The sequence below is a fragment of the Kogia breviceps genome, chromosome 10, assembly GCF_026419965.1.
Source record: "Kogia breviceps isolate mKogBre1 chromosome 10, mKogBre1 haplotype 1, whole genome shotgun sequence".
In the NCBI taxonomy this organism is placed as follows: Eukaryota; Metazoa; Chordata; class Mammalia; order Artiodactyla; family Physeteridae; genus Kogia; species Kogia breviceps.
Window position 1 is genome coordinate 37,695,258 of NC_081319.1, and position 12,476 is coordinate 37,707,733.

General features: G+C 45.5%; 1 protein-coding gene across 9 annotated transcripts in view; it reads right to left on the minus strand.

Moving 5' to 3' along the window:
• Positions 1-12,476, minus strand: part of DOCK3 (dedicator of cytokinesis 3) — a 445,236-nt gene that overhangs the window by 24,812 nt on the left and 407,948 nt on the right. For all 9 annotated transcript variants that reach the window (XM_067044062.1, XM_067044064.1, XM_067044059.1 and 6 more), the window contains exons 37-40: positions 12,301-12,394; positions 9,891-10,039; positions 3,270-3,356; positions 1,783-1,887 (exon numbers count right to left, since the gene is read on the minus strand). In XM_067044062.1, the coding sequence (XP_066900163.1) occupies positions 1,783-1,887; positions 3,270-3,356; positions 9,891-10,039; positions 12,301-12,394 (435 nt within the window). The remainder of the gene's footprint in view (positions 1-1,782; positions 1,888-3,269; positions 3,357-9,890; positions 10,040-12,300; positions 12,395-12,476) is intronic.

Below are 12,476 nucleotides of genomic sequence, written 5' to 3' on the forward strand. Positions count from 1 at the left end.
TTAGACTGTCACCTGAGAACATTGTGTAAATGGCTCAGATGCAGGTTCTATGCCAGGTCCTACTTGTCAGAAAGCTCTGCGAGCCCTGAGACACTGATGTTCCCTGTGACATGAGCATGAGGGGTGGGAGCCAGGTGGAACCATGATGGAGACCTCCTGCTTGCCAAAGACAGAAATGGGGAACATCAGGGCCTGATTGTGTAATACTCAAAATAATGATGTTTTGGAGTAAAATCTGGTTGATGACATACACATTGTGGGACTAAACAAGGAGAATAAAATGACAAGCATAATTTGCAAAGATAAAATGCAAAAGAAATAACTTACAGGGCTAGAATCATTAGCTTATCAAAGGGCTTTCTAGAGATGCTTTTGGTTTCTAATTCTTGTACTACTCCTTCTTTCTCTTCTTTTTTTTTTTCCTTCTTTCTCTTCTGTTGACCTCTACCCCCACTGCTGTTGTATGATCTATGTTGATGGGGGCAACAAACATGCCACTTCTGATATGCCTGGACTGGATGGTCCCTAGAGAATGAAGGAGGTACAGTCTCCTGAGGAGATCCTCTACTCATTCACATTCTGCTACTATAAACACTCCTGTGCAATAGACTTAGAGCCTTCTGGGGATCACGATCAGGCAGAGTGTGCTTGCTGTCCCTATCACTATTGATAGTTCCTGTAGAAATCATTTTTTTTTAGCCTATAATGAGGACTGCCCAAGAAATGTGCATGTTGACCTGCCTTACATCTGAAATGTAGTCAGCCTGGACTTTGTTGCTTAGCAGACTGGCTTTTTTTAAGGAGCCATTAAGCTCAGGTTGACCTTTGATGAGATACCAAGCTTATTATTGCTCACTGGCTAAAGCAATTTCTCCAATAAGATAGGATCCCAAACACATCAAGGGAATCCTATGAATTTTCCCAGCTGCTTCCTGGACACTGAACCTTAGCATGATACTGGAACTGGGGACAATCAGAGCTACTCTTAGGTTTCAACTGTAGCCCTAGGGCTCTTTCATCAGTACAGCTTCGTTTAGGTCATTTGAGAACAGCAAATCCATATGGGCTACAGCCTACAAGCCCAGGCTGACTTCTCCTGGAGCCTCTGGGTTGTGCTGATTAAAGACAAAAAAAAAATTGCAACTGTTTAACTGGTGTCAGTATGTCTATGCTCAGTCATTCCTTCCACTCTGTTTATATACCAGCTCAGCCTTTCCAGCAATGGTGGAGGAAAATGGCTGTAATCATCATGGGCCAGAGAACTGGCTGCCTAGGAAAGGCTTTCCACAGCCAAATCCAATGTTTGGCAGCTCCCACAAACCCCAGGAGCAAGAAGACTATCCTCTGAAATCTCTCAAATCAATAATTCTCCACCCTGGCTGGACTGCCTACTGTTGAGGTCAGGGCTGTATTGATGTCCTTGTCTGGCTGAGAACAGTCACATTGGAGGATTCCAGGCACTGGAAACAGAAGTTGGAAGGTTTCTAAACATACCTAAGGGACATTCTCACACCCTGGTCATTTCCTGCAGAACGTGGTGGATTTGGTAAGAAAACCACCCTCATACATTCCAGGTAGCTACAAAACAGTACTGTAGAGAGAAACAGAGTCTAAAGTTGGTAGCCAGTCCAGTCAAATTAAACCAAATGCTTTTAGTTGGCTGGTCAGTCCTTCAAAAAGAAGTATTCAGTAGAATAGGAAAAAGGTTAAAAAAAAACAGGTTATAAATAACTTACGTGTAAAATATGATAGAAGTTCTTGTGACTACCTGAATGGACTCACCCGAAGGAAGAAAGGAAACTTCCTGCCATAGAAGCCGACCCGAAAGAACTCAGGCTCCAAGCGTTGCTGCTCCATGATGTTGTCATAGTAGCTGGCCTCCATTTTCTGTGAACGAGAAAGGCAGTTGGCTTGACTGCTAGCGGTGTTGGTTGGCTTGACTGCTAGCGGTGTCCAAAGCAAGTTCTCCCAGGCCTAAGTAGACACTGTCTTTTGGAAAGAGAACATGGTGACTCAGTCTAGATAAAAAGTGAGCCCCTAGCCCTGATCAACCTTTCCCTGGGGAACTGCCTGATGGAGAGGAAGTCTTTGCTCTCCATTGTCACCTGATGGTGAAGCAGCCCTGAGAGGCTGCTCGGAGTGTCCTTCCCAATGAGTGGCCTCAGCCCCAGAGAGACGCAGGCTTCCTGTACTTTCAGGGGTACACATTTAACATGGACTTCCTTTTTGTTGCTCAGGAATTCCTGGTTTTGACTGATACTCACTACACCAATTGAGTATAAGCTAGTGTTGCTTATAGGTGGCACCATTTTCCATCAGTCCATCTGCATTGCTCTTGTTCATTTATCATCTGACTCGATGCTAACAGAATGAGGAAGGCTTAGTTACCAGCATCACTGGTACTGGTCCCAATTTAGGAGATTTTAAACTTTAAAAGTTGAACTAATATCTATGATGTCTGGTATTCCCAAGGTCGATGAGTTTTTTAGTCTTGGCTAGCCTGGCTTCAGGTTCAGAAAAACTCACTGAAATCTGACTGGGAAGACAGCCCTAATGCACTCAATCAAGCCAGCCTGCCAGGGGGCAGCGGCCTTCAAAGACCAGTCAAAAAGCTACTGCTAGAGAACCACATCTATTAGGCCCAAATCCTGATCAGGATCAGGGAACAAAGAAGAGCTAGCCATGCTGACAAGGGTACAGTAGGAGGAAGAACTGAGATTCCTGACTTCTCTTTGCCAGTGACTTGTTACGATTTAATACCCAGCATCGGCAACTAGGAAAAATTTGGGAGACCTTCAAAAGTCCATTTCACTTAATTTTGAGTATTTTTCATCAAAGAAGGGAAGAAGAACTTCCTTTACTTGGGTGCTTAGAATTGACCATAAGCCAAGGCAGTGAAAGATCTTATAATGTTTTCAGATGAAGCATACCTGAACAAAATCATTTCAGGAAAAGCTTCTTCATGAAGTTGAGCTGCCACCTCCTCCTTGAAACCCCCATCCTACCCTGTGTATGCTGCTTCTCCCTTCCTTGAGCACCAGTGGCCCTTGGGGTTGGGATCATACAGTCATTTGTCATGTGTTTGTTTTGGTTCCCCAGCCATAATGCAAGCATCTTGAGAGCAGTAACCATGGCTTTTGCTTCTCCTGTACTGTCCACAGCACTAAACCAAGGTCTGGGTCCACAGTAAACGCTCCCTTAGAAGTTGACGCCAGAAAAGTGCTAGCACCTCCACTCAGGGTTGGGGTGGGGGAAGGGGCAAAGCTCACCCGAATCCAGCTGAGGCTCTGATAATCGTAGAGGCTCTCATACTGACATGCCAGCTCCCTGCACAGTGGGATCCCAAACTCCCAACTCTGCGTCAGAAATAGGAAAAAGGCTTCAGCACCTCAGGCAGCCTTGGAATGGCCCAAGCCCACATCAAACATATCAGAGGGCACAACCAAAGGCCTCCTGCAACTCATATGTCACAAAGGATATGCTCAAAACCAATTTGTGGAGAACACATAGCACTGTGGTTTTCTGGCTTGAGGCATAGCTTTCAGGTTACTACTCAAATGTTGCCACTTCTAAGAGGCCTTTCCCTAACTACCTTGTTAAGGACAGGCACTACCCCGACCATTCTCTCTTTCATTACTCTGAAGTTATCTTGTATAAAAAAAGTATTTACTTTTTCAAATTGAAGTACGGTTGATTTACAATATTGTGTTAGTTTCAGGTACACAAAAGTGATCCAGTTACATAAATAAGACTATACACACACACACACACACACACACACACACACACACACACATATATTCTTTTCAGATTCCAATATTACTAGATATTGAATGTAGTTATTACAAGATATTGAAAGTAGTTCCCTGTGCTATACAGTACGTCCTTGTTGTTTATCTATTTTATATATAGTAGTGTGTATCTGTTAATCCCAAACTCCTAATTTATCCCTCCTGAACCCTTTCCCCTTTGGTAGCAATAAGTTTGTTTTCTATGTCTGTGAGTCTGTTTCTGTTTCGTAAATAAGTTCATTTGTATAATTTTTTTAGATTCCACATGTGATATATAATATTTGTATTCTCTGTCTGACTTACTTCACTTAGCATGATAATCTCTAGGTCCATCCATGTTGCTGCAAATGGCAGTATTTCATTCTTTTTAATGACTGAGTAATATTACATTATATAATAATATATATACATACACACACATACAAACACCCTCCCCCCATCTTCTTTATCCATTCATATGTTGACGAACACAGGTTGCTTCTATGCCTTGGCTGTTGTAAATAGTGCTGGTATGAACATTAGGTGCATGTATCTTTTTGAATTAGAGTTTTTTTCTTTTCTGGATATATGTCCAGGAGTGGGACTGCTGAATCATGTAACTAAAACTAACTCTATTTTTAGTTTTTTAAGGAACCTCTATACTGCTCTCCATAGTGGCTGCACCAATTTACATTGCCCCCAACAGTGTAGGAGGTTCCCTTTCTCCACACCCTGTCCAGCATTTATTATTTGTAGACTTTTTGATGCTGGCCATTCTGACCAGCGTGAGGTGACATCTTTTTGCATTTCTTTAGTAATTAGTGACGCTGAGCATCTTTTCATGTGCCTGTTGGCCATCTTTATGTCTCTTTTGGAGAAATGTCTACTTTGGTTTTCTGCCCCTTTAAAAAATGGTGCAACCACATTTTTTGTTTTGTTTTAATGTTTTTTCTTTAACATTTAATTAATTAATTAATTAATTTTGGCTGTGCCAGGTCTTATTTGCAGCACACGGGATCTTCAGTTGTGGCACGCATGCGGGATCTAGTTCCCCGACCAGGGATCGAACCCGGGCCCCCTGCATTAGGAGCGCGGAGTGCCTCTGCCCATTTTTCGATTGGGTTGTTTGTTTGTTTCTGATATTGAGCTATATGAGCTGTTTGTATATTTTGGAAATTAAGCCCTTGTCGGTAGCATCATTTGAAATACTTTTTCCCAGTCCGTACGTAGCTTGTCTTTTCATTGTGTTTATGGTTTCCTTTGCTGTGCAAAAGCTTGTATGTTCGATTAGGTCCCGTTTATTTTTGCTTTTATTTCTTTTGCCTTGGGAGACTGATCTAAGAAAATATTGCTACAATTTGTATCACAGATTGTTTTGCCTATATTCTCTTCTAGGAGCTTTAAGCTGTCATGTCTTAAATTTAAATCTTTAAGCCATTTTGAGTTTATTTTTGTGTATGGTGTGAGGGAGTTTTCTAACTTCATTGATTTACATGTGGCCGTCGAGCTTTCCCAGCACCAATTGCTCAAGAGACTGTCTTTTCTCCACTGTATATTCTTGCCTGAAGATTAATTGACCATAGGTGTGTGGGTTTATTTCTGGGCTAAGAAGTATTTACTTTTATGTTGTATTAGTCTCAATTAGATGATAAGCTGCATGAGGGCAGGGATCCTGTTTATATCCTTTATCCTCAGAGCCTAGAACAGTGCCAGCCATGAGCAGGTACTCAATAAAGATTTACTTAATGAGTTAATGAAGGAAACAATGACTTTTAAATTAAGATCATTTTAAGCTTAGAAACAAGTATGGAAGCTAAGTAGGAAGTAGCTACCAAAGGGCTTGGTAGTAGGTCTGATAATTTCCTTTACAGAAATATTCAAATCTTAGAGCAGGCTTCAGATAATCTTTGCCTAATCACGTCTTGGGCTGTTTCTGTAGTGTGGCTCTTATTATGGTGACAGGCTCATCTAACAGTGGCCTTCACTAAGGGGCAATATTGTCCATTTCCTTCTATCTTTTTTTTTTTTTTTTTTTTTTGCAGTACGCGGGCATCTCACTGTTGTGGCCTCTCCCGTTGCGGAGCACAGGCTCCGGACGCGCAGGCTCAGTGGCCATGGCTCACAGGCCCAGCCGCTCCGTGGCATGTGGGATCTTCCCGGACAGGGGCACGAACCCGTGTCCCCTGCATCGGCAGGCGGACTCTCAACTACTGCGCCACCAGGGAAGCCCCCTCCTCTTTTTAATACAGTGCTTTCTCTCTTAGCGAGACTGGGAATCAAAGGTTTACTTGACATTTTAGCCAGGCTCTTCTCCCCAACTTCTAAGTACTAATTAAAATTTTTTATTATAGGAAACTTTTAAACATATAGAAACATGGAAGTATGAACCCCTAGGTACTCATCACCCAACCTCAACAATGACCAACTCACGGCCAGTCTTGTATCATTAAATATCTCTCATCCACTTACTCCTCCCCATAGTTGTGGAAGCAAATATCAGATATCATACTATAATTTCACCCATCAATATTTCAGTATGAATGTTTAATAAGGACTATATTTTAAAAATAGATTTGAAATAGCATCAGGGAGAAGGACAATACTGTTTTATTCAGGACTGTGTTTCTTTCTTTTTTAAAAAATTTAATTAATTTATTTATTTTTGGCTGCGTTGTGTCTTCGTTGCTGTGCACGGGCTTGTTGCGTCTTTGTTGTGCACAGGCTTTTTCTCTAGTTGCTGTGAGCGGCGGCTACTCTTTGCTGTGGTGTGCAGGCTTCTCATTGCAGTGGCTTCTCTTGTTGCAGAGCACAGGCTCTAGGTGCGCTGGCCTCAGCGGTTGTGACTCACGGGCTGCAGAGCGCAGGCTCAGCAGTTGTGGTGCACGGGCTTAGTTGGCTCCGCGCCACGTGGGATCTTCCTGGACCAGGGCTCGAAGCCATGTCCTCTGAATTGGCAGGTGGATTCTCAACCACTGCGCCACCAGGGAAGCCCAGGACTGTGTTTCTTATCCTTTGAAGAAATTAACGCCATATGGATTGAACGGCAGGACCAATTAAAAATGTTGAAACAAACCAAAGAGAATTTTAAACAGACCCTGACTCCCTGCTCCGATACAATGCCTCTGCCTCAGTGAGCTAGAAAGCCTCTTGTACCCCCACATCACAGCTTTTAAGGGGGCACATGTATGTCCTCTCTCTGGCTCCAAGTGCTGCTTGGGCAGGTTTCAGTGAAGGGCCCACAGTAGGGTCTGCTTGGCAGGAAGCTCCAAGGGGGCTGGCTAAGCAGCTGAGCTGTGTGCAGATTGCTAGCCAGCCTGTAAGGAGCACCCCATGGGGAACTGCCCATTTAGGTGATGAGGAACCCATGTGAGGCTAAAGGCGCTTTGTCTGCTGACAGTAGCTCCCAGTAAAGCAGTGCTACTCTCCTATTAGGATCAATGCTTATCTGCCTCGCTGGCATCTCTGCCCTAATTTGTAGCCCTGCTGCTCCAAGCCTGCCCCCCCCAACCCCCAAGGGTGAGCCAGGACACTCTGTCAGCCTTGAGGGTTGTGCTGGAATGCTGGGGGTTTTGACAGCTACCTCGGAACACAGCGAGGGAATGCCCTGCAGATACAATGCATCCCATCTACATCTTCTCTCTTGGTTTCCTTTCTCCTGGCAGGAGGCAAAGCCAACTACACAACTACTAACCAGTGTCTGAAATCCAATCACTTTTACCAGCCTGGGCAGATGTGTGTTTATACATCCTTGTTGCTCCCACTGACAGGGATGGCACAAAAGTTGCACTGACTTGGCTCACTCTACTCAAACTGGAGAGGAAGGCAAAAGCCTGGGACTCCAGACTGTCAGTCTTTGTACTTCTGTCTACACACAACATTTCAGAAGCAACAGACTCATTCCTTCAAAGGGGTGTGAACAATAGCAGCCCTCAGCAGTAGAGCCCAGGCCCACCCCCACATGGAAGCTTGGTTCAGTCCTGATGGTCTGTGTGCCTTAGGGGTCAGAGGCCTCCTCCCAGCTTCCCTTCCCTTCTGCTCCCTCTTCCCTGAGATGAAGGACCAGCTCCCATCTTCATGCCTCCCCTTCCTTCTTTTTTAAAAAATTTATTTATTTTATTTTTGGCTGCGCTGGGTCTTCATTGCTGTGCACCGGCTTTTCTCTAGTTGTGGAGAGCGGGGGCTACTCTTCGTTGTGGTGCGCGGGCTTCTCATTGCGGTGGCTTCTCTTGTTGCGGAGCACGGGCTCTAGGGCATGTGGGCTTCAGTAGTTGTGGCGCGTGGGCTTAGTTGCTCCGTGGCACGTGGGATCTTCCCGGACCAGGGCTCGAACCCGTGTCTCCTGCACTGGCAGGCAGATTCTTAACCACTGCGCCACTAGGGAAACCCAGGAGCACTTTTCTTGCATCAGCCAGGTTTTTCTTTTCTGGAGTCATTAGAAAAAAAAACCCTGAATGCTTTCAAGAGAACTGGTTAGCCCTATCTACTGGTTCCATCAGGTATGAAGGTACAGAAACAGAAAAGTTGGACCTTCTGTATGAGCCCAAGAGAATGATTGTGATAAATACCCCTTTGAGGATGAGCTCATGAAAGGGCTCACTGAGTGGTCAGTTCTCAGCCCAGAAGCTGCTCCCCCAGCAATTCACACCAAAGGCAGGGCTGCTAGAAGGAGTGGGAGATCCCTGAGAAGGTAGCCTACGGAGCCTCCCAGTCCTTCTCCCCTTCCTGCTTATCCACAATACTCAGGCAGGTTTTGCATTACCTTCCCTTGTTCATACTAACCTTTAAACCTGCTTTCTTAACATTACTGTAGTGTGGGGTGAAAAGGGGACCATTAATGCTCAAGTGTCCCACTGCTGGGCTCAATCAGATAAGCATAACTCTACTCTGTACTCTATGCGCATGGAAAGAAAAATAAGCGAATATACTAACAACACTCATGCACACTCACACCGTGCTTATGTCACTCCCTCAGAGCTGGGAGGGCTCGCTGGGCATACGGGTAAGTGGCAGCTCCAGGTGGGCTGGGTGCCAGGAAGACAGACCTAAAAGTGTGTTGGCATGGGGCCCTCCGTCCATCTCTGGACCAGCAAGGAGAGGAGGCTTTCGGCTGGCACTGTGGCTCAGTCACGTGTGGCTGGCTGACAGCTAAGCATGGGTCTCCTTTCTGGGCCAGGTGAAATGAGAGCTCCTGAGGTTTTGGAAAGGTTCCTGCTTACCAGTGTGTTCCCTACATGGGTGAATGTTTTTGACAAACAAAAGTCTCCCATGTTGTGTAAAACTGATGAATGTTTTCTGATTTATGGGCAGAAGTTATTAATGTTTAAATCTTTCTTTTTTATGATAAAAAAAGCTTATTTAAAAAAACCAATTTCCATTCAAGTCTGGAGTTCAGCCACTATAGTTCCCTGAACAATCCTGTTTCAGCTTTTTAACATGCTCAAAGCTGAGTAATGAGAGAACAGCTTCTACAAGTTACACAAGCCCAGGCTTTCCAGTATATGGGCCATAGGTGGCACAGAGGGCCCCACAAGGACCTCTCTCAGAGATTGGAGCAGAACGGCTGGGAAGTCCCAAGGAAGTCTGAACCAATGCTGACAATGCCTGCTAATTCCACAGAATCAAGTTTAATAGAGAATAACCCCAATGAGAGGAGCCCAGACTATGCTGTAAGGAAGGGAAATCCAAGACAAGAACACGTACCCATAAGAGGCAGTACAGGCCTCCGTTGGCTGTGGTTAGAATCCATTAATTTTTACAGCTCACATTTTCTATAGCAGAGCAGAAAGCTACAATAATTTAAGTAAATCTAATAAATATAAGCAAGGGGCCCAAAGCCCCTGCTGTTAGAGCATTAGTATTTACAGATGTGCAAAGCTGGTATGTGGGGTTGTCTCTTACATGCCCAATCTGGAATTGGCTTCCAAGGCACAGAATTAAGCTGTTATTTTTTTTCCCCAGAGAAAGTCATGCTGCCTCCAAATCTAATGCACACATATGGGCCTCCACCCCCTCACCACCCCACACAGCACCCTCTGCAGCTGCTGCCATCCCTGTAGCGTTAAGATGCCATGTAGTACAGTAGAAGCTGAGACACTCAAAGCCTTGCCTAATAACACCCACCTTGCCTTTGTTGAAGTAGTGGATGATCTTGCGGCACAGACCCTCTTTCCGCTGCCACTCTGTCTGGGATGGGTAATGGAGGAATTCCCGCAGTGGCCTTTCCTCCCACTGTAGCAGCTCACAGTAGAGGAGCAGAGTAAATGCAGCTTCTGTGGGGACAGGGGCTATGGAGGTCCAGGGGCAGCCAGGTGCCAAGGGAACAGGCTAAGCAGCATGCCAGTGCAAGGCATGTACAGCCCAGATCAGGGATGCTGGATACCAAAGCTGAGATAGAGGGGCTGTCCAGCCAGCGAACAGCCCGTGACCACAGCATGAAGGAACCAAAGATCCTAGTAGACACCTTCCTCCCTCAGCCCGGTCACCTGCTCTGGGTGCTAGATAAAGTATGGCTCAGGTACCTAAGTTTCTCTGTACAGGCTGCTTTGCTCTGGGACACACTGACATGTCAGAGAGAGTTTTTTGGTTCCTTTTTGCTCAACTGACTACAGCTTCTTTTCCAACCTTTTCAAAACTGGCTCTGAGGGGTAAGCACTGACTAAGCCTTTTCTCAGCCCTCCCGAAGCCAGCCTCAATGCCTCCAGCTCCATTTTCTGAGCTCAGCATGGCCCTGGGAATGACCCTTTCTCCTTATCTTGACCGTTTCTAAAAGGACCAGAGAGAAGGAGTGTGTACGGTGATAACTGTGTGATGGGCTCCATTCCTGGAGGAAGCTAAAGTTGATGCTGGGCCCAGGGCGGGGCCCTGTGACACCTCCTATACATGTGGAACAGTTGGAGAGGGTTTATAAAACAACCGCAGCTAAATACCGTAGCTTCCTAAAACCCAAAGAGTCAGTCAGACTGAGTTACAGCTGCTGCTCATGGTCCCATGACACAGTCTGCTCTTTCCTGTTCTATTTGCTCATTTTTAGTGGGCATCTCCTACTGGCAAGTTAATTAGTTCTAGCTTCTGCCTGGCCTTCAAGGCCCTATTCAAATCTGCTTCCCATGACTATGAAGAATCTCTTTTCTAATTATCTAGTGACCCACTTCCAGTTTTAGCCAGCTATACTGCCTGCAGCCACTTTCCAGTTTGCTGCTTTGCCTATGCTCTGGCTACTGGACCCTCCTGCCCAGGGATACACGTGCCTCCTCGCTGGAGCTGTGAAGCCCCTTCTCACTGGGAACAAGCCCATGAGGCCCTCAAGGCCTCCCTTTAGAACTTAGAAAACCATGTGAAATCCTTTTCTTCCCTGCCAATATTCTTTTCAGATGTTATTCCTGAGGCCACCAGAGGCAAGGATCAGCATCCTCTCTCTGTTCAAATCCCTGACATAGCCTCTCAGTGATGGCCCAGTCCTCCAGGAGTTTAGTAAATGCCTCTGTTGATACATGGAATTTTTCAGTCTATCACTTCACTGCCCTCTCAGAGGGTTGCTGGGATCATGGGTGGAAGTGGACACAGAGAATGGCAGATTCATCCCAGTCATTTCAGATTTAATTCTTGCCAAGCTGTGTCAGGAAAGGTGGAATCTATGCCAAACACTCTTTAACATCTAACATAAAATAAGGAAGGAGGATTCTGTGTTTCTATAAATTCATCTAATTCTAGTAATGCTGTGGACAAGAATAGCTTGAATTTCCTGGTCTGTCACACAAATTCAAGTCCTATGGCTCAAGGGCTAAGATGTGATGGCTGGTCACCACAGTGAAGAAGTAGCTATTTTGGGGGAACTATGACACAAGGTGATCAGGCAGGACACACATGGGTACACATATCTTCCTGACTCAAAGTGGTGCTCAGTAAACAGAGTGTGACAGGTATGTCGAAATGCTTTTAAATTTGTTCTTTTAGAAAAGGCCGTAGTAATGGATTAAATTGTAGATACAATGAAAGGGTCCCTGTCTGGTCTGTCAGAAAGTCAGGTGAACATTCTTCACACTTTCCACTGGGAGCTCAATGTGGGGCTGTTGTGCACTCACAGGGGAAGAGCCCAGACTGCAAGGCAGGTCTGCCAGCAAGTTCTGGAAGTCCCAGGGTTAGGTTGATATTCCTGTGTTAATGGCCTCACTTAGTTCCAGCTGTGAAGGTCCTCAGAGAAGTTCTGCTCATGAAGAGGTACAGTGAGCTCAGGATGCTCTGAACCTGGCACACCAGAATTTGGAGGTCACCCTTGAGGCCTCAGAGGGGGTGAATAGGAGGCAAGGAGAGTGGAAGAACTTTGGGCAGCAAGGCACAAGTGGAAGTTCCACCTGCTTTTTCTCCACCACGTTACAAAGGAGTTGAGGGAAAGGAGTGAGGTGATGGGCATCGTGGGTCCTGACACCCTGCTAAAATCTGGGAGGCACCAGCTCAGAGCCTTTCTCTGCCAGCTGTGCATGTATGTCCAGTCTGTCCTCATGGGGAGTCGTAGCTCCCCCTTCAACCTTACCTGTGTAGTTTTCGGCCTGCAAATGCATGTCACAAAGCTTATGGATATAGCGGATATACATCTCTTCTTTGTTAATCTCAGATTTGTAAAAGTTCTGTAAGAGAGAAGGAAATATAAATGAAGATGGGAGAGGCTGCTGCCTGTGGGGGCCATCTCTGAACTCCAGACAGCTGACC